At 45.0% G+C, this 22170-nt stretch overlaps 2 protein-coding genes and 1 long non-coding RNA gene across 34 annotated transcripts in view; 1 reads left to right on the forward strand and 2 right to left on the reverse strand.

The window, feature by feature from the left end:
- Nucleotides 1-12999, forward strand: part of ABI2 (abl interactor 2) — a 118153-nt gene extending 105154 nt beyond the window's left edge. For 21 of the 28 annotated variants that reach the window (XM_032354504.1, XM_032354492.1, XM_032354493.1 and 18 more), the window contains 2 exons: nucleotides 2629-2802; nucleotides 9926-12999. In XM_032354504.1, the coding sequence (XP_032210395.1) occupies nucleotides 2629-2802; nucleotides 9926-10101 (350 nt within the window). In that variant the 3' untranslated portion in view covers nucleotides 10102-12999. The remainder of the gene's footprint in view (nucleotides 1-2628; nucleotides 2803-9925) is intronic. The other 7 variants (XM_032354495.1, XM_032354503.1, XM_032354497.1 and 4 more) reach the window with 2 other exon arrangements.
- On the reverse strand, nucleotides 1474-9548 carry LOC116597166. Its single transcript, XR_004288476.1, has 2 exons — nucleotides 8855-9548; nucleotides 1474-1645 (listed from the first exon to the last, which is right to left on the reverse strand). It is a non-coding gene; the product is annotated as an uncharacterized LOC116597166 (long non-coding RNA).
- A 690-nt stretch (nucleotides 13000-13689) lies between the features above and the next one.
- Nucleotides 13690-22170, reverse strand: part of RAPH1 (Ras association (RalGDS/AF-6) and pleckstrin homology domains 1) — a 105026-nt gene continuing 96545 nt past the window's right edge. For 3 of the 5 annotated variants that reach the window (XM_032354520.1, XM_032354519.1, XM_032354518.1), the window contains one exon: nucleotides 13690-21851. In XM_032354520.1, coding sequence (XP_032210411.1) covers nucleotides 19812-21851 — 2040 coding nt within the window. In that variant the 3' untranslated portion in view covers nucleotides 13690-19811. The remainder of the gene's footprint in view (nucleotides 21852-22170) is intronic. The other 2 variants (XM_032354521.1, XM_032354522.1) reach the window with 2 other exon arrangements.

A 22170-nucleotide genomic window follows, 5' to 3' on the forward strand; every position in this document is an offset into this window, starting at 1 on the left:
TTGTTGTTGTTTTGTTTTGGGGGGGTTGATTTTTTTATTTGTTTGTTTTTTGTGCTTTTGTATCTAACCAAATGCCCCCTTTTTATGGACACATTTCTTTGTTGCATTTTAAGTGGTTAGAATCCTGGCGCACTTGCCCGAGGGCTCACGGCCTCTTGCAGGTGCTTTTGCATCTCCGCTCGCTTCTGAAAATAGTCTGACTTCCGCTAATTGGAAGGTAAACCAAGGAGCACCTCCAGTGTTCAGCAGTGTGATTGCCTTTTGGAATAGTCTTTTCTTTCTTTCCATAGTCACATATATTTCTCACCTACAAAATGTAGAAAAATAAGAAAACTTTATTTATGAGGTGAGCTGTGGCTGATTTTATGGATACAGCAGGGATTCTGCGTTCAAATGGATGTTCTCTTCAAAACATTCACCTTGGAAAGATGTGTACTTGTCTTTTAGAATTATCCTCTTAGTTTTCAGGTATATTACTTTGAAGATACTCTGGTAGCAGATAGTCTATAGTAAGATTGATACTTGGAAACAGTCTGGAATTACTTGGAACCAGGTATACTGGGCTGAGTGGTGCAGCACTGATTCTGTTATTCTTAAAGTCCTTCTATGGCTCCCCGTTGCTCTTTGGATAGAATCCAAACTGTTGGAAGGCCCTTCCTACTTAGTCCTCTTCGGCTTCCTCATGCCTCTTTCTACTGAACTTTGGCCAGTTCCTTGAAAGGTTCCTACTTTCTTACCTTTGTATTTTTTTTCTCCCTTCACGTCGGACATGAAGTATCCACCCTCACTCCATCCTGCCCTCTGGCCAGTAGCTCTTACTTATTCTTCAGGTTCAGGAAGCCTTTCCTGACCTGTGTAAGAGTTTTGGTCTGCTGCTGTGTTTCTCAGAGTGAGTTACAGCACTTACTGCGTGTAATTACAAGTGAAAATTCCGTTGTCCGTGTCTCTATGACTTTTGCCTACTGCTCTGTCTCAGTGCTGAACATAGTGGCTAGCCATAGCAGGCTCTCAGATGATGTTTGTTGAATGAGTAATCATGAAATATGACTTTAAAGTTACTGATCTTGTCTCGTAATAGTGTGTCTTTTAAGATAACAGGCATTGAAGTTCAAATTCCTGCTTTTCTACTTACTTAGTGGAGGACTACTTAATCCTGGAAAGCCAGTTTCCACATAAAATGAGGATTAAAATGGTAGGTTATGTCAGTCTCATTAACTCTGAGGCATTATAAGAAATAGTAAAAATGAGCAATGGCAGAATCTTTGAGTAATTTTATAACATAATTTCTCAAGGTGATTGTTTTGAAAGACAGCGTTCCTTTGGATCTTTGTTTTTATGTAATTGCTTCAAGTCAGCCTCTTTACCTTATAAATGCAAATAGGTTATATTGTTGATTCCCAACCTTATGTAATTTGTCATAAAATATATGCTAAATCACATATCTGTAGTTTTTATTTTAAAAACCCATTAGGAGTAAAAGAATCACTTTTAATGAGTAAAGTTTGGAAGGGCATCAAGCAGGCAGGTTGGGAAGGAGACCGGCAGCGCGTGGGAGAACCTGGAACAGGACAGAGGACGGGAACCGACATCCCAGGCCCCGCCGGACGCCAGCAGTCTTCTGCTTGCACTTGGTCGAATCAGTAGGCTCCCATGGAAGATAGAACATAAACAGGATTGCTCAGACAGTTTCACAGAAACAGTACTGGTACCTCACGAATAAGAATACATAAATGAAATTGGGCAGCTGATAAATGCAGCTTTACTCAGTTTATTTTGTCGAGCTGTGTCCAGTTATGTACCAACCATTTTGAAAAGCTTTTGAGTTGCCTGAGTTTGGATATATGCTGATACTTGAGCCGTGGAAGCAGATTTTTAAGTCACTCTTCCATATTTAGCTTGAGGAAATTCTGGATCATAAATCAGTCTGAACTAGGTGAAATTCTCTCTATAAAAAATAGCAAGCACGAACATCTTCATGGATGAAGTTACCCAAAGTCTTGTGATTTCCATTCCACTAATTTGGTAAAATGCTCTTTAAAAAAATTCATTGAAAGGAATGGGGATTACTAATATTTGACTATTTACAAGTGCATTCTAATTTATTAAAAATTAAATATGCTTGTAAATGTCCAAATTATTAATATTTTTGATAACCACTGCTCCTTGGATATAATATAAAACCAAACTATATTGTACTTACTCTTTCTTTGAAAAAGAGGATTGTGTATTAGCATAAACAGGTTCTAAGAGGCTCATTTAATAAATACTATTTTGGTTAAGCTTTATTTAACACCCATCAGCCCTGACCCACAGGGAGGAGAAAGTCATGCTTGGAGATTTGAAACATTATAGTTGGTGGGGAGCCTTCTCTTGCCCACTTATTTTTTGAAAAGATCATTTTTAAAATTAGCATATAATGGATAATTTGTTTCAGGGGTATAAGTCTGTGATTCGTCAGTCTTACACAATTCACAGCACTAAACCGTAGCACATACCCTCCCCAGTGTCCATTACCCAGTGAAAGATCACTATTTTCAAGTCTAGATTTACATTCCATGTATATAGAGGCTTGGATAGAAAATACTGAACTTTGCATAACACGTAGTTATCAGCTTGATACATTCTTAGTTTCAGATACACCACCTCCACCACCACCTGTGGAAGAACCAGTCTTCGATGAATCCCCTCCCCCACCTCCTCCCCCAGAAGATTATGAAGAGGAGGAAGCAGCTGTGGTTGAGTATAGTGATCCTTATGCTGAAGAGGACCCACCGTGGGCTCCAAGGTCTTACTTGGAAAAGGGTAAGTTTCAGAAGGGTGTCTAGAGGGGTGGGGAGACACCGCTACATGGAAATGGAATTTACTCATTCTGAAAACCGTATTTATTTTTTTACTGATAGGTAAAGTTTTGCTTGCATAATCTATGCAACATTTATTTTTTATTTTTTAATTTTTAAATTTGGCAGAGATCACAGGCAGGCAGAGAAGGCAGGCAGAGAGAGAGAGGAGGAAGCAGGCTTCCCGCTGAGCAGAGAGCCCGATGTGGGTGGAGCTCGATCCCAGGACTCTGGGATCATGACCTGAGCTGAAGGCAGAGGCTTTAACCCACTGAGCCACCTAGGTGCCCCTATGCAACATTTTATTAATTTAGCTTACAAGGTTCATGATTTTTGAAAATCACACTAGTAAAATTCTGTGACTCTCTGATTTTATACTGATAGTTATTTATTGTTCCTACTGAACATGCTTTTTTATGATTGGTTTCTATAAGACAAAAATTTTAAAAATAGACTTTTTCTGGAATGCCTCTGGAAGAGGATGATATTTCCAAATTATTATTATTATTATTTTTTAATATTTTATTTATTTACTTGAGAGAGAGACAGTGAGAGAGAGCATGAACAAGGAGAAGGTCAGAGGGAGAAGCAGACTCCCCATGGAGCTGGGAGTCCGATGCGGGACTCGATCCTGGGACTCCAGGATCATGACCTGAGCCGAAGGCAGTCGTCCAACCAACTGAGCCACCCAGGCGTCCCCCAAATTATTATTTTTGTGGTATCTTCTTTCAGATATTTTAGGTTAAACATCTGCATATGAAATTTTCTTCCAGACAATAATGGTTTCTCAGTTTCTTTGCGAAGTTGGGCATTTTTTTAAGTGCTGAATGAAACTTTTCTGACATGACACTTTTGGGACACAGGCTTCCAAATCTCACGAAGACTAGCTCAGAAAAAATGTATGTTATCTTCAAATTTTCTGTTAAGGGAAATGAAGCTACTAACTTACTTGTTTTAAAAATTGACCACATTAGAATCACCTGGGGAGCTTACTCTAACAAATAGGATCAAGGTAAAGTAACAATGACAGATTTACCCTTCCTCTTAAAGCAGGAATGAATCCAGAAAAAAAATACAAAAATAATGATTTTCAGACACTGGGTAACAGGCAGTGGTAGACTATGACCCCATGGAGAAGGAAGTCAAACAAGGTAGACCTTTGATTGTCTGAGTTTGCTAACTAGGGGAAATTTCTGGGCCACAGTGCAAGGAGGTGGAACCCAAATAGCCTGGAGATCTCACTGCATAGGCAAGGTAGAGATCAGAGTCTTAGGAGGCCACAGAGAAGAAGTAGTTACACAAAGACAGAGGACAGTGCTCTGGAGATCTGCAGAAGCATCCCCTTATGTCTTTGAGTGAATAGTCCTCTATGTAAGTGTGAAGAAAGCACCTGAGCTTGGAGAGAGAACAACCAGAAAGGAGTACGCAAAAAAATTACTGGAAATAACAAGTCTGGGAATGGTTCATGCTCCTGAACCAGCCAGAACAGAAAGACCTTGCAATGCACAGGGTGTAGAGAAGAGGCCCCAAAACTGTCTCCCTTTAGTGATGGGGCCAAATGAGCCATACACTAGAGGTTACTCCAGACTGCCCTAGCAAATGCTTAAATACAAACCCTGAACGCATCCAACTGATTTCACGTAACTTAGTTGATCTCTGGAACAAAATCCAACATTGCTCAAAAAAGTAAAAAAAAAAAAAAAATCCAGAGCACCAAAAGGTAAGATCTACAGTGTCTAACATCCAATCAAAAATTCCAAGGCATGTAAAAAAGCAGGAAAACATAACTCATAACTAAAAGAAGTCAGTGAAAAGAAACAGAAATGATTGAGATGGGGGAATTCCCAGACAAGGGTGTTTATATTACAAATGCCCCATGGGTCCCAGAAGGTAAAAGCAAACATAAACACAAAAGAGGAGCAGAATGTCTTTAAAAAAAAAAAAGAGAGAGACCCACATAGAATTTCTAGAGATGAAAAATAACAGTCTCTGAAGGGACAGTTCAGAAGAAAAGATCAGCAACTTGGATGATCTAACAATAAAAACTATCCAAAATGAGACGTGGAAAAAACCAAAAAACGGCAACAGATATGTGGGACAATATCAAATAGTTTTCATTTGCAGAAGATATGATTTTTTTTAAATTATTTGAGAGAGCGCACAAGCAGGGGGAGTAGTGGAGGGTGAGGGAGAAGCAGATTCTCCCGCCGAGCAGGATGCTTGATGGGGCTCGATCCCAGGACCCTGAGATCATGTCCCGAGCCGAAGGCAGACACTTTACTGACTGAGCCACTTAGGTGCCCCAGAAGATATGATTTTATATGTAGAAAATCCTACAAGGAATCCACAAAGAAGCTGACAGAGCTAAAAAGCAAGCGCAGCAAGATTGTAAGCCACAAAGCCAATATGCAGAATTAATTGGATTTTATTTTTTAATTTATTTTTAAAAAGACTTTATTAGAGAGAGCGACAGAGATAGTGAGAGAGAGCGCGTTGGGGAGGAGAGGGAGAAGCAGGCTCCCCACTGAGCAGGGAGCCCGATGCAGGGCTTGATTCCAGGATCCTGGGATCGTGACCTGAGCTGAAGGTAGATGCTTAATGGGCTGAGCCATCCGGCTGCCCCAAATTAATTGGATTTTTATATATGAGCAACAAACACTTGGTGATTGAAATTTATTCAATTATACCTTTTGTAGTAACATCGAAAATATGAAATACTTAAGGATAAACTTAATAAAATATATGTAAGACCTATATGAGAACTGTAAAACATTAGGAGAAATTAATAAAGGCCTTAAATAAATCAAGAGATATATTATGCTCTTTGATCATTATTGTTCAATAATTGGTTTTACCCAAATTGATCTGTAAATTGAATGCAATTTCAGTACCTGCATAGGCAGGTAAAAATTCTGGGAGCCATTCTTACAGAAATTGATAAGGGGATTCTAATAGTTATATGGAAATGTAAAAGATCTAGTGGAATCAAAACAGTTTAAAAAAAAAAACTAATGTTGGAAGATTTAAACAAAGTCTACAGTATTTGGGACAGTATGGTACTGATATATGTATAGAAATATAAATCAATAGAATATAGAATCTAGAAAAAGATCCACACATGTTGTTTAACAAAGGTGTCAAGGTAATTCAGTGGGGAAAGCATAGGGTTTTCAACAAATGTGCTACAACAACTGGATATCCATCATTTGGGGAGCTTAGATTAACAAATAGTGGTCTTCCATTTCTGGCCAAGTTAGAGGTAAAAAATTAATGTTCATGTAATTTCCACCCTTACTTTACCATATACAAAGATTACCTTGAAATGTATTTTAGGTCTGTTGTACAACCTACACTATACAACTTCTGGAGAAAAATATAGGAGAAAATCTCTGTGTTCTGGGATTAGGAAAAAAATTTATAGAGAGCATATAAAAAATTGACAGACTGAATATCATTAAATTTTTCTTCTTTAAAGATGCTATGAATAACAAGGCAAGCCTAGACTGGGAAGAATTTTAGCAAAATAAGTAAGGAGGCAAAAAACTTGTAGAAAAAAAATTCGAACACACTTCATTTAGGTGCATGAATTGCAGATAAGCTCACGAGAAGATACTTAACATTATTAGTCATTAGGGAAATGCAGATTAAAGCCACAGTGAACCAGACTAACTCCCACTGCACACCCTCTAGAAGGACTACAGCTCGAAACCCGGGCGATACCAAGTATTGGAGGAAGTGTGGTGAAGCGGGAGCGCTTAGGCTTTGCCGGTGAGAGTGCAGCGCGTTTCAGCTACTTTGACAAACAGCTGTCAGGTTTTTTTTTGTTGTTTTAAGATTTTATTTATTTATTTGACAGACAGAGATCACAAGTAGGCAGAAAGGCAGGCAGAGAGAGAGGAGGAAGCAGGTTCCCTGCTGAGCAGAGAGCCCGATGCGAGGCTCGATCCCAGGACCCTGGGATCATGACCTGAGCCGAAGGCAGAGGCTTAACCCACTGAGCCACCCAGGTGCCCCCAGCTGTCAGTTTCCTAAGAAATTAGACATACACTTGTCAAGCTGATCTGGCAGCCCTTTCCTGCATATAACTTAAGAGGAATGAAGATCTATGTTCACACAAAGACTTGAACTCAAGCGTTCATAGCTGCTTTATTCATAATAGATAAAACCTGGAAACAGCCCACATGTCTTTCAACTAGTGAATGGATAAACTAGTTGTGGGATATCCATCCATTCAATGGAATACTGTGCAGCAAAGAAAAAGGAACAATCTTACTGATGCAAGCAACAGTACGGATGGATTTCAAGCCTTCTACCAATGAGAGAATCTGGACACTAAAGACTCATACTTCATGGTTCCATTTAAATAAAATCTAGAAAATCAGTGGTTTTCAGGGACCAATGCTGGTGGGTGAGGAAATTTACGTAGGGGCAAAAGGAAACTTTGCAGTGTGGCGTGTTCTGTATGATGACTGTGGTGGCGGGGATGTATTTGTCATGTATACAGTGCATGCATTTGGCAAAACTCATTGAACTCTACATGTAAGTGGCTATATTTTATGTCTAAATTATACCTTAATAAAGCTGTTTTTTAAGGAAAATAGCCTGAAGTCCTACGGTAGTAGGGTAGGACTTTGGGCATGGACATGTTTTACAAACTCCCTGCCTGATTTTCACGCTGTCCTAGATAAAGTGATGACAGTTTTCAGCTCTGAAAAACCAGGTCAGTTATTCCTTAAGAGAACAGCACAATAAAGGAACGGTTTTGCTTTCTAACAATGTACTCTTCATTGAGTATGTTAAAAATCTGCAGAAATTTGTAAGAGAAGATAGTGAGTTACTTTCAGTCCAGGTAACTCTTTGGAGTTTTTAAGAGTATGTCTGAATTGTTCTCTAAGATGTTTTTCAAAGTTTGATTTGTCCTTTAGTTGAGATCTTTTAAAACATGAAAATCAAGTGAGCGCTTTCTTACTCTTTCCGGCAAAACAAAAAGAATCAGCCATGCTTTGCTTATGGTTGCTTTTTCGTTTGAGTGTACATCAGTGTTAAGCCTGCTGCCTAATGACTCATTTCGTTAGCTTAGACTGTAGGGCCTGCCGGCATTTGAGTCACTTACGTTGCATTTCGTATGTTTGCACCTCCCGATGTAAGAAACCAGAAGCCCATGGGCCTGCATCCCAGCATCAGAATTTTTTAAAGTTCTTCCCATAATTCCAAGGTTGAGAACCATTGCCATTGGTTTATCTTAACCTTTGATTACTGCCCATACTGGCCAAATGGAGATAAGGTGTATATGTAAGTATCTTGATTTAAAAGAACAGATAGTTTTATGTATTTATTAGGTTGCTTGGCATAACGCTAGAGTTACTATGTATGTAAGGCAGTTAGTCTTCCCATTTTGCAAACTAGGAAATGGAGGTTCAAAAATAATTTATATAACAGAAAATGTTAGTGTTACAAAAAAGATAGTATCATAATAGTTATTAAGATAATAAAATATGCTAACAGTTATATAGATGTTCACTTACCATAAACAAGGCCCAGGGCTATATCTTGTACGTTCATTGCTTCGTTTAATGCAACTATATTGTTTTGAGGGTTAGGACTATGTAATTCCCGTCATACAGCTGAGTAAAAAGGAGCTTAGGAAAGTTAAGTATATTCTGTAAACTCACAAGTGCTGGAGCTGGGATTTGAACGAGGTGGTATAACCCTAGAGCCCACATTCTTTTTTTATTCCGTTTCCCCTAGAGCCCGATTTCTTAACCACTGTACTCAGCTTGATTTCAGATCTGGGATTGAGTCTTAGCTGTACTTTTTATTAGCATTAAATTCTTCCTGGCAAACTTCAACTTATTTGTCAGTGCCCATTTTATATCCTTCCTTCTATCAAGCCATCTGTTCTTGTGTTCTTCCAGCTCAATGATGTAACTTCTTGGTGGAAATATAAACAATGTATGGTAACTTACCAGATACATTTCTGTCCTCACAAGACTATGACAGTCCCTTGTCTTACTCACCCGCCTCTAAAAATCAGCATGGATGTTCCATTAAGGATTGTCAAAAAGTGAATAGTGCCATTATTCTATCTGGGCATTCCAGAAAGCTGTTCAGAGGACGTGGCGTTTGTGGTGTGTCTTGAAGGATGAGTAGGAGTTTCTCAGACAAATGAACTAGGGCAAGTCACACTCAGTCATAAGTCTCTGTGGTAGTTTTGTTTTATTTGAGGATTAAGTTTGCATGAAAAACTAACAAAATGTACTCATCAGAAGGAGAGCTAGATGGAGATTTTGAGTGAAGTTCTGAGTGGTGTAATAAAGGTACAGAGGACCCTTTTATAAAAATAAATCTTCATGTGGAGTTGAGCAAGTTATAAGGTATCCCGAGTTAACGGAACTGTTGAGCTCTAATGATTAGCAACCAGAGATCGCCTCAGATGTTGTTACCGAGTTACTTAAGCAGTGAAGATGTCAGGAGAGCTGACAGGTGTCTTCGTTTTCTTAAAACCTTTGGCCCCTCATTGTGGATATGTGGCAGTGGCACAGCGCGGCCTTTTGAAGGGGTGTATATTGGAGACTCCGCGGCCGACGCACAGAACTCTCGGGAATTCAGCTCCTTCTTGTACTTCCTGAAGAGGTGTGGGCTCTAGACAGTCGGAGGACATGTGACTCGGCCTCTCCCTCGCTCCCCCTCTCTCACCTGGCCGTTCTGGTGCGTTCTGGTGCGCGCTTCTGCGCGAGAATCATTCCCTTCGGCGAAGATACGGGTTTGGGCACGGCCTGGTGCTCCGGCGCGAGCTGCGCCGCCGCGGCCGCCGGCCGCCCCGCTTCTGGCGCTGGGCCTGTCTCCGCAGTGAGGTCGTTTCCCCTCGGCTCCTGAACGGCAGGTCTGACTAAATGGGGGTTTTCCCTCCATACTGTTTGGAAGCGAACCTCTCCGGGACGGGATCGCGCCGCACGTGACGGGGCGCTGGTCCGGGTTGAGAAAGCCCCTGCGGCGCGGCGGCGGCCGGGGAGGGTCGGAGATTCGTTCACTTGCTTCTGTCTTCCGGCGGCTGTTATTCTTTTCACCTATTTTTTTTCCCCCTCTAGTTGTGGCAATTTACGATTACACAAAGGACAAGGAAGATGAGCTGTCGTTTCAGGAAGGCGCCATCATCTACGTCATCAAGAAGAACGACGACGGCTGGTACGAGGGCGTCATGAACGGCGTGACCGGGCTCTTTCCCGGCAATTACGTGGAGTCCATCATGCATTATTCGGAGTAAAGCTCAGCAGGGCTGTGTTTGCCTCACAGGACTGGTCAGGTCTTCCCGGATTAGCAAAAGGCCCTGGGGATTCCCCGCCAGTGAACCGAAGGAAGGACACAGATGACACGAACTGCTGACGTTTTTCTGGTTGATTCCCCAGTGTTAAAAAAGCAAGCTGAATCCCAACAAACGGATCTTTCTGCCATTATTTGTTCTATATGCTGAGCTGTTTGCATTAAAATAAAGTGACCGTTTCTAAATCTGGCCGAGGCACAACGGCATAGAACTCTGTAAAGCAAATCAGGTTAAGACTGATTCAGAAAATCTGGGATCTTCCTCAGGAATACTCTGCACCCTCGGGATTTCTCCTCCTGCAGAACCCGCGGCACTGGCTGTTCCCCAGTGCCTGTGCGAGGGGGCAGCGTCTGGCCCCAGTGCTGTGCCCTCGCCCACCTGCTTCCACTTGGATGAGGAGGAGTGAACTAGGATTTAACTCTCGTACTTCACCATTTTTATAACTTTCGATGGCTTCTTTCCTCCTAACCCTGTAAATCCCGCGTTCTCTCGGCACTGGAGTGCGCTCCGGGAGTTACTGCTGCTGACTCGCATCCCTTCGTGTTTTTCAGTTTGTAGACTGGGGGTGACGAAGTGAGTCCCCAAACATTCTGAGGGTGGTCACTAATCGCTGGTTTGGTTTTAATGCGCTGCTGCTGCTGCTGCTGCACGAGAGCGCGCTGCCGCCGATGCTTGTGGGCCCCGACATGTGGCGTGTGCGCGCCGGGTTCGCGGGACGGGGCGGGCGTGCGGAGCTAGACGGGAGGCTCCCGAGGCTCCCCAGGCTCCCCGAGACCAACCTGGAGAGAGTGTTGGGTTCCCAGACGCCCTAGACTCTTGCCTTAGGCACTGTTTCCGGAGTAGAATCTTGGGAGGTCAGACCAGCTCTTTCTTCTTTCACTATTTAGGAAAACATTCTTTTTTGGAAAATCGCAGTTATTTCCAAGTCTCTTGACAGTCCCTGGGAATCAGAGGCTTGCACTGCGCTCCCTGAGTGGTGGTAACGGCCAGGGTCAGCTGCCGCGGAGCTTACTCAGTTCTGAGAGAGGGAAATGCTCTCCCGGGCTGTGATTGGCTTTTGAATTCGCTGCTCTTATTAAGAATTTGAACCTTCGATCTCGGACTAAGACTAGTGGAATAAAAGGTAGGAGGCCAAATATTCTTCCTATTACGTAGATAAAAATTAAGAAAATTTGGAGCAAAACAGTATTTTTTTCTGTCTGTACAAGTTATAGCTTCACATTCAGTGCAGTTTGTAAGGCAGACGGCTCTGATCATCACTTCTGTAATCATGTAAGAAATACTGAAAAGGCCCGAGAGGGCTCGCTGCTCGCCAGCATCCGGGCCGAGCTCTAGAGCCCAGCGCGGCCGCGGGTTGTCCGCGGCCCAGGAGCTTTGCCAGGTCATTCCCCAGTGCTGGGGGCAAAGGGGAAAGGCAGTGACCACATTTATTTCAAATGAAGGCCTTGGACAGGATAGCGCAGGTAGAGGAATTTGATTACAAAATGGAACAAGAGCACTCGTGGGTGAGGCCTTCGGGCGGCGCAAGCAGAAGTTAGTATTCCACTTGTAGATGTTTTCTGAGCACAAAACTTCATCACCGCTTAACAGGCCTAGATACAGAGTTCCCCTGTCAAGACTTTGTTTTAATGTTGCAGGGGTTTTCCCCCACACGTTGCAAGTTAGCGATTTTGCTTTTAGATTTCTCTGGCACTTTGAATTGGGAATTTAGTGTTCATTAACTTGCCTCCACTTCAGGCTTTTGTTAGGTCTTGACATTCTTTATGTCCTGTTTTCCTTTCAAGTAGCGGCCCCGAGTGTCCCCTGAGCCTTCAGGTTCATTATGGACCAAGACTATCCACTTGGATAGGTTAAGCTCTTCTTGGTGTTGGTGTAAAACTAGGGAAACTGTTTTGAAATTTAGATGTGTTCCAGTTTTTACTTAAATAGCTTTGTGCTGAGAAAGCTTAGTGGATATTTAAGGCAAGAGGGTATTTTGAAATCCGGTATAGTATTCACAGCTCACACCTACAGAAGCAGGGAAGATAATTGTGCAGAAAAGTTGGTGGCGGTCAGCTCGCCGGTTGGGCCCCGGCTGGACTGTGGCGCGCGGGAGACGCCGGCGCAGCCCTTCCCACTGGAGACCTGCAGCGGAGGGGCCGCCGGGGTCAGCCGACTTCTCGCTATTATTTAGTACTAATGTGTACAATTGTTTTAAAAACACCTTTGAGTTTTCTGCATATTCTAAATTTCTGTACAGTTTTGAATTCTATATATTGTCTTGGAAGGATGCTATGTAATGATGATGATGGGCCAGGCCTACAGTAATTGGAGACTTTTAATGTATGTAATATTTCACAGATTGCATGCTATTAATAGTCTGTGAAGGTAGTATTTCTTGATTTATCGTAGGTTCCCCCTGTTTGTCTTTTTATGAACTACAGGATGGTTGGTAGTAGGAATTCCAAATGGATGCAGAACTCTTACGGGATATATAATATTGTGGCAGAGATGATCCACGTCTAGGCTCTGCTGACTTGCAAGCAACCATTTTAACAGGATAGAGGGAATCTAATGGCAGTGGGGATTTTTTTTCCATCTGAAGTGCTTTTTCTTTAAAAAAGAAAAAAAAGAAGTGACTTAAGCGTCCCTGTTCCCCCTCCCCACCCCACACCTTTTTGGTACTACTATTTGAAAGGCCACGGGGGAATGAATGAAAATACCCTTTTTTGTTGACCTTATGGCAAGGCAATCAATCAAAAACCAAAACAGTGTCAAGATCTAGACCCGAGAGATTCCGCCTGCTGATTTGGAGTACATATGAATCTTTTAAGAGGACTTGTTCCGTGGAGTCTCCATTTCTCGGGCTGCTTGCTTTCGCCCTCCCTCAGCGGCGGCGGCCGGTCCGTCTTCGGGTGGGCGAGGGCCTTCTGGTTTCCCGTGTTCCTCGCAGTCACTAGGTGACACGCTCTCTTCCCTCCCGCTTCCCTTCCTTACCCCGCTAGACCGAAGGTTTATGCATCTGGACGGGGACGTCTGTGATGGGGCTGTGCTCCCCAGCAGTCTGCACTTGACGGTTGCTTAGGATCTTTCTGCTTTAGAGGCATCAAAATGATGGTAGTTTGCTTTTATCTTTTTGTGTTCATTGTCTTTTAGCAGGTACCTTTCTGCATTACGAACTCTTCCTTTATTTTTTTTATTACCCTTTCTCCTTGGTGGAGAAGCAGGACATGTCCCGAAGGCTGCCTTTCCCCTGGAACAGGGTTTGTTGGCGGAATTGGCAGGTGACTGCCAAGTCTTTGAAAAGAATGGGGTCTGAATCACTTTCCATCTGTTTCCTTCTGAACCTCCTTCCCAGGAACTCCTGACTGGTGTTAAGGTGATTTCCCCTCACGTGATTTACTTAGAATCATAGAATTTTAGAGCTACATGAGATTTAAAAATTTTTAGTTCATTTTCATTTTGACTGAGGAAGTTAGATGTTTCATTTCAGGTAACAGCTAGTTAACAACAGTAGAGTTCCTGACTCCATCAATGCCTGTACTCTTTCTACAGCTGTCTTAATTGAATATGCTGTATGGCTTTGTTTTTGTTTTTTGTTTTTTTTTAAATTAGGAGTGCTACTTGATGTCTTCAGGAAGATACTTGAAAAGATATGCTGTTTTGATAAATACCATCAGTATTCAAACTGTTTAAAGAGTGTATTAAGCACAACTTAATTAGTGAAAATCATGTTCACGTTAACCCTTCTACTACTCCACTCAGTACTGTGTAGCAGAACAGGTGACCGGACTTCAGCACCGGCAGGAGCACAGCAAACAGCCTTATCACACCAGTCCTAAGCGGAGGCGCTGTGCTCATAACCTTACATCTACTTGATGCTGATCTTTATTCCTGTTTCTTACTGAGAATTTCATAATTCTTAAAAAAAAAAAAATTAACAAATGAAACGATAGGGCCTAGCTGTGTACAAATGATCCTTGCTCAGTATTTTGTAAAAAACACAAAAACGAAAAGCTTATTTTCACATTACGATGAACGTGTCTTTTGCAACTTTAGAATTCTATGGAAAAGCAGCTTTTCATATTTTGTGTCCTTGCATCTTTTTTCTTAAGATGGTTTACAAAAAAGAATGTTACAACAACGTGTGATTTGGCCAGTTGTATTTTAAAGCTCCTCCAGGGAGGGCTGGTGTCCCGAGCGGAGTAGAAGTCCTGCAGGAAGACTCGACGGAGCAGGCTGCTGCCAGTCACGGCTCTTGTGTGTGCCATGAAGCCACCTCCAGCTGAGGGGGGGAATCTTCACTTTTTAATTTTGAAATTGTATTTGAAATTGTTGCTGTGTACTAAGAACTTGACTTAAATAAAATTCTACAAAGTATGTCCGAGTGTCTTGTGAATGTTCTTATGCAAGTAACCAAAGAGGTTACGAAGGTGGTAAATGGCAGTGTACTGCCGAGAAGCCTTCCCTGGTGCTTGACCTTGACATGAGCGTTCTCAGTACAGTTGTTTTGCTACAAAAAGGAGAGCTTTTTTTCCTTTCTGTTTGACAAACAATAGTGAGTTGTTAATGCACACACTTACACGTACCTTGACATGGGAGGCCAGCACGTAATTGTAGTGATACCAGAGCTTTGAAACAAGAAGCATCCCTCTTTTAAAGAAGAAAATCTTAAATACCCAAAGCCTGCTTGCTTCTCTGCTGGTACAAACTAAAGGGTAACCAGTTGAGCGGACCCAACTGCAGCTAAATTTACCGTCCCACTTAATCTGTCCTTACCGCACAGCTTCTTTAGGGGCCCCCCAACATAACCAGCAAAAAACCCAGTTTCTTAATGATGCCAATCCACAAACAGTCAAGTCCCCATGTTTAAATGAAATCTCTGTATTCCTTTTATTAAGGATTGGGTAAGCTGACATAATGAAAACACAAAGAAAACAAATTTACACTGACTGTATGACTACTGTCCTAAGCCATTACAATAGTTCACCGACAGTAACTCGTAATTTGGAAAATAACTTAATCCAGCAGTAGAACAAAAAAACATCATCAGTAGTACTGAATATATCTCTCTCATATATATATATCTATATATATCTATATATCTATGTATAGGTTTGCACAATCAGGGAGCAAGGCACATAATGAAATGAGAGCATACATTTAAGCAGAAGAAAATAGCAACAAAGCTGAAAGAAAAATGGTGACTCCACCTTTACCGAGCTGTGCGTCATCATAATCTTGAATAATGTTCTCTATCAGGTACGTTCTAATGCAGTTCCTTTGCCTTCTTTTTCATGCTTTAAAAAACTATATTCCTACATTGTATCTATTTATGGCAAAGCTCCCACAGCCTAGAGATCAGTGTAAGCCTTGACTCCATTTTTTTCAAGAAATGGGAAAAGGATCAATCCCAGTTAAATATGTGCAACTTTCCTTTAAAACAGTAAACAATGTTTTTACAACATTTAGCACAAGCTAATGATATTGTAAATGTATATTTCTATAAAAGGAGTTCACTGGTGGCTAATGATAAAATTAAGCAAAATCATTTGAAACATTCCAGTTAATGCTTATTTTCTAGGAGGGATTATTTACAAGTAGGAAAAAAAAAACATCTAGGAAGTAGGAATCATGAAAAACGGCAGTTTTTGGTATTAGGTTATAATAAATCTGACAAACAATGGACAGTTCCCAAAATGCAAAGACTTTCTGTAAGTGCTGCAAGCATGTTCTGCCTAAGGAGAGGCTGAGGCTTCGACAGTTAAGAGCGTGGTGTTAACGGCCATCTGTGATGAACGTGGTCACTTCTGAACTTCGCCGTCTTTTCGTATGTAGTATTCGCCATCACCCTGACTCGACTCACTTCTCTAAATGTCTTTGGTAGAAAGCGGACAGACCCCATTCAGGTAGATGAAGCCATCTCTTGTGAGACAGACACTTTCTCTATTTCTGCGCAAGCTACAAATACTCCTCTTCCTTTTCTTTCATTAGCACCTCAAAGTTTACTTGTTGGATTTTTTTTTTTTTAAATGCTATTCCTCCAAGAGAGTTCAAGGCACTGGGGATTATAGCAGATAGTGTCTTCTCTTCAACAAAGAGCAAACGAATTGGAGGTTTTTTCCCTTATGTGTTTATCAAGTACATTGTTTTTTTAAGCAAATTTATTCTACAGCTAAATTTCAGGTTTGTTTTACATACAGACCTTCCAAGGGCACAGTAAGAATAGAGCACTTGTTTAGTTGGATGGACAGACTGGCAAAAGTATAGAAATGTTCTACCGAATTTTTAAAGGAAAATAAACCTTAAAAGATAGTGGGATATTTCATTGTACTCGCATCTCTCTGTGCATCAAATCTCAGTTTAGGGAGTGAGCACATATTCTTACAGGACTAGGGATAACCCTGTATAAATGCTGTAACGTGTATAAAAGCAAAAGTGCCAAAAGGAACTGGCAACAAAAACAAAAGGGAGTTTAAGAAATAGACATCTTCTCCTCAAGTGTGTAATCCAAATTATCATACCTACTTTACCTAAAGCAAGTCATTACACCCATAATCCTACAGGGCCATACAGGTTTAACTAGTCTAAACCTGAATAAAATCTGAGACACTGCATCAGTTATCATGTTAGCTCTGAAGGTATAGGAAGGGAAAAAAAAAAAACACCAAAAACCCAGGGAAAAGGTTTTTTGTTTAAAGTCACCTCGTGTTTGTAAGAAATTATTTTTAGCTGAGGAAAAAAAGGTGACAAAGGGTTCTCTGCTGGTGGCTTGACAGTCAAATAAAACTGGTCCATACCATTATCTGAACCTTCTTCCCAGGCTCTGTTGTCACCTTACATCCTGGACACCAGCTCACTAACGATGGTATACTCTCCCAGAAGAGCAGCTTCTGAAACTAACTGGATGCACAGCTCCTGTTAATCTTGATCTCAGAGTTGTCACTGTATTGGATCATGGCCTCCCAGTGTTGTTTGAACTTTGATCAACTCAGCATTGTTTTTAGTGGCAAGTCAACATTCATAGAGAGGACTTCCATGATCGTTCCCAGCCCTCAGAGGATGCCGTCAGTGGGCAGGAGCTGTACCACAGCCTCACATCTACACGACTTTGACATTTTCTGATGAAAACGGTTTCCCGTAGTTTTGAAGTCACCAATCTTTCTCATCTTAAAAAGCCCCGGAAATTAAAAAAAATCCAATTTACAGTTAAGTGGGTACCTATACAAATCATAAGAATACCTTTCCTAAGGGGGAATCAGAGCAGCTAAAGAAATAATGTATGTGAGTAGTAAAATCCAAGCTGAATAAAATTTCAGTACAGAAAAATCTAGCTTTTATATTCTTACCTAGAACCCGTGAGATCTGTTAACAAAACAGGCTCTGCTGCCCTTCAGAGTCGGTACCCAAACTAAGCACAGGGCGATCACCAATTTTGAAACGATCTGTGGTGGAAGTTAGGGGTGTCACTAATTAACCAAGTCACTAGCTGAAACAGGCACCTGTTTGCACTGCCCTCAACATGCTGTTCATTTCTCAAAGCTGCAGGCAGAACTGTGGGCAATTATTTCACTCGGGAGTTACGCAGAGCTTGGCCACCGGCACGGAACCACGACTGAGGGCGCTGTGCACGCTGAGATTAACGGTGCAGATGTGCGAAAGGTCACTTCCTAAACCTATCGAGCAGACGAAACTAAGAGAACAGATGAAAAGATCCAAAAAGTATCTTCTAAAGAAGTAGGGCTTTAAAAAACGCACAATGGTACATGTTCTTATTGCTCCAGAACACGTGAACTGCTAACAGTGTCCTAGAGATCTAGGAACGGAGAGGTGCACTTCGAATTCTGTGATGCAATCCTTTTTTGGAGGTGGGTTTACAGCAGTATCTTGTGTATATAGTACAACTTCTGCTTACTCTTCAACTAGTCACTAACTCGCCCCACTGCACTGACATCACTTTCCTTATGGGACAACGTCAAAGATTTTTGCAGTTTGCAATGGAAACCCTTATTCACGACAGGCAGAGCGTGTCACTGCAAGATGTGCTCCTGCGTCCCTGCTGGGATGGCTCGTTGTTGTTTCAGAGCAGCTCTGAGATTGCGTTTATTTGTAATGGTCACTTCATCGTAAACAGATGAGACAGTACACATTTCTCTAGTATACCAAGGAAAATTCACAGGACAAAAAAAAAAAAAAAAAAGGCATTAAGCGTAGTGTGAAGCATACAGGATTGTAGTGTGTCATTAATGATTTCATGTCATACCAACCTGCACATGCATGATACGTAATGCCACTCACTGTACCCGGACTACACTCCTCCAGCAGAACCCCTGGGAGCCCGCACGGATCTCCACCGCCAGGCCAAGCAAGCAAGAGTCCTAGTGCGCGCCAGCGGCTAGGGATGAACCGGTCTAACGCTTCCCCGCTCCCCCGCCCTCTGGGATAGTCCCACACTTCAGTGAATTCTTCGTTGCACATCACAGTCCACACACAACCTAATGATACCCACACAGGGGGCCGTTCTGTTCTTTCCTAATCACCCACCCTAGAGCAACACACACACAAGACTTAATTCAGAAGCTAATTTTGTTTTTTGTCATGATGCACTGTATTGGACATGGGATATGTATACTTGAAATAGCAACTGTCTACAGATCTCTACTATCCACGTCTACCTAAAGCACACACAAGATAACCGGGGACCAAAGACAGAGCGGGGCGGAGCATTCCAGGGGTACCGCGGCAGATACTCTCGGACGACAAAATCAAAACAAAAGGATCACGAAGCCAAACTCGAGGCTTCGCAAAGCTCAGGGAAAAGAGTCCAACAGTATAAAAAGAACTACCCGGGGTTACAGTACTGAATTACCCATGTATTGCCGACAAAAAGCTTCCCTGTGCCAGAGCACAGCCTAGACAGGCGGGATGAGGGCGGCGCTCCTGCGACTAGAATGGTTCGGGCACGCGGGCGTCTCCTCCCCACGCGCGAGCGCGGACAGACGCGGCAGGTGTGCAAACTGCCCGCACAGCCCGGCCCCCCCCCCCCCCCCCGGGCTGCTGCCCGCTCCCCGACGTGGAGTGCCTCTCGCGTGCGAGGGAGCACGTGCCAGCCGAGCGGTTCGACCTTCAGCCGACTGGGGAGAAACAGACACGAAGCCCCACCGATGCACCGACCATCCCGTGGTCTTCTCCAGCGGAGAACCCGCACGCCGCACGCCTACTCCGCAATATGGAGCACACGGCCTGCACCGACAGGCCGCGCGTGGACACTTCCAAGTGCCTTCCAAGCCCGTCACTGGGAGTTTTCGGTCCAATCCACGTGATCCACCACAGAGATCGTTAAGGGACAGGACACGCATCTGCTTCCACGCCTCTTCCACCCAAGATACACAAGCCATTTTCAGATGAGGAGGTGAACGAATAAATAGACTCACTCGGAGCTATCCATACACATACATATATGTATACATACACGTACATATACATACGCACACTACCTATATGCGCGGAGCTATGTGTGTCCACGCACACGTACACACACGTACAGCTGGGTTCTACCTGAATGACCACATCATCATACTAGGAGGCTCTGAACACCAGAATCACAGGCGGTCAGGGGAGCTGATTGTAGAACTGGTTACAGACACCATGAAAACAAAGTCCGGCGGTAGCCGCTACCAGTCTCTCGAGAGCTTGGTGCTCTGGTCTCTTTTGGGGGGAGCGGGAGGGGGGCCTCTCCGCAACGTTGCATAGCCCGCTATGTGGCCACCTCCGAAGCCGGCCTTCTGCGGCTCAGAAAGCAGCTCCGGGGGCGGCGGCGGCAATGCCATGTCGTCCATGGTGGCCGTGGGCTCTGCTCTGGACGTGCGGGCGGAGGAGAGCGAGCCGTGCCGGGTGACGGACTTCCGCTGCAGCGTCCTGTTGAGGTCGGCGAGGAATCCGGGCTGGACACTAAGGCTGGACTTGGGGGAGGTGGGCACTTGAGGCACGACGGCGGCCGTCGCGGGCTGCTCCGAGATCTCTGCTTGGGTGAGGCGGGTGCTGTCGTTCCGCTTGGGTCGTGTGGGCGGAGGGGCTCTCTTCGTCGATGTTTTGGACCACGGCTGTGGCTGAGGATTGACGACGGCCACTTTCGGCGAGGTGTTTCCCGCGAAGACGGCTGGAATCTCTATGGGGGGCGGAGGAAGCTCTATTTCAGGCGGAGGCGGGGGAAAGTCCGAATCGGACGGCGGAGAAGGGAACTCGACCGCAGAGCCCTTTCCACGGCCACTCAGGACCGACGCTTTGGCCGACGCACACCCTTGCTGCAGAATTCCGGGAAGGTTCACTCCGGAAAGATTTAGTTTTCCGGGTTTGGGGGGCGCTGCCGGAGGCGACTGGGTCTCTCTGCTGGGGGACCCCGAGGGTTCCGCCGGCGATGCGAACTTGCTCACTAGACTGTCCACGGAGGGTCTCTTGGGCTCAGGGTGCTCTGCGCAACTGCTCGACTTCATGCTGGAGTTTCGCTGTGGGGTCGGGGGAGGTTTCTTTGCCCCGGGGCTGGATGTCTTACTGGTCTTCTTCCCTGGAGATCCACTTTTGTCAGAGGCAGAAGCCGGGGGTGTGGCTGTCAGAGGCAGAGGGGCTGGGGCTGGAGCAGGGGCGGGTGGGGGCGGGGGCGGGGGCGGAGGAGGAGGGGGAGGGGGAGGGGGAGGAGGAAACACCAGGCTGCTCTCAGGTGGAGGAGGAGGGAAGTCCGGAGAGGGGACAGGGATAGAGCTGGGCTGCCACTTGGGTTTTGCTTTTACAGCAGGAGGGGACTGTGGGGCCACATTCGCCGAGGGAGGCTTGAAGGGCTGCTCCGCAGGGGGAGGGGCCGGAGGGGGCGGAAACTGGCTGGCGATCTGCTTCACGACCGAGGGAACCGGCGACAGCGGGGACGGAGGTGGCTTTACACAGAAGCTCTGCTGCTTCGGCAGTGTCGGCGGGGGGACTGGCGCAGGAGGAGCAGGGGAAGAGGGGGGACCGTGGGGGACAGGGAAAGCGGGCTGCTTTTTTGCTGGGGGAGCTGGAGGAGTAGGCGCGGGTGGCACCGCTTGTGTCATAGCAGGTGGCACGGGCTTGGTGCTGGTTGGTAGGGGCACGGTCACAAGGGGCTTGGGGGGCGCTTGGGGAGGGAGGGGTGCGGGGACAGGAGGCGGTGGTGGCGGTGTCGGAGGGGCCGCCTGGGCGGCATGCTGAACGTGATGAATCTTCAGTGGAGGGGGCGGGGGGCTGAACTGCGGGAGGGATGGGGTGCAGGGTGCGGGTTTGAGCTGCGCCATGGCTGAGCCTGGGGTGGGGGGCGGGGGCGGAGGAGGGGGCGGGGGAACGACTCCATTGGGGGGCACCAGGATCTGAGGCTTTCCTGCCTGGGAGGTGGACGTCAGAGACTGCATCACTGCGGGTGCTGGAGGCTTGAACAGGGGTCCTGAGTGCTGAGAAGCGTTCTGCAGCCTGGTTATTGTGCTGTACTTGACGAACATGGTGGCTGCCGAGCCAGCAGAAGGTGCAGACTGGCTGGGCAGAGGAGGGGGAGGGGGCGGGGGAGGAGGCGGGGGTGGGGGAGGGGGCGGAGGCGGGGGCGGCAGAGGGGGGGAAGGCTGTGAGGCAGTGTACGGGGTGACCAGCTTGGGCTGTGGGGATAAAGGGGGCATAAGTGAGGTGTAGGGTCGGTTCACAGACTCCACTCGGACCTAAAAGGAGCACAAGGGGGCGGGGTGGGGGGGAGAGAGAAAACACAACAAACACAACAGTTACAGAGGTAAGCTTTGACTGCGTCTAGCTAAACAGCAAGGAATCTGGGACATGCGAGAAAGGATCCAGCAGTGGAACCATGTCAGGAAGGTGAAAGTCGGATCCCGGGCAACGAAGGCACAGGGAGTTCGCCCTCCCGGCAATACTCTCAAGTGGCGAGACTGCCTAACAATCTAGGGAAAACGTCCCGCTGACCAGTGATGGGCGGTCTGACTTCGGAGCCGTCTCGCGCACCTGCCGTGAACAGGAGCTCCCGCG

Source organism: Mustela erminea, chromosome 8, assembly GCF_009829155.1.
Source record: "Mustela erminea isolate mMusErm1 chromosome 8, mMusErm1.Pri, whole genome shotgun sequence".
NCBI lineage: Eukaryota > Metazoa > Chordata > Mammalia > Carnivora > Mustelidae > Mustela > Mustela erminea.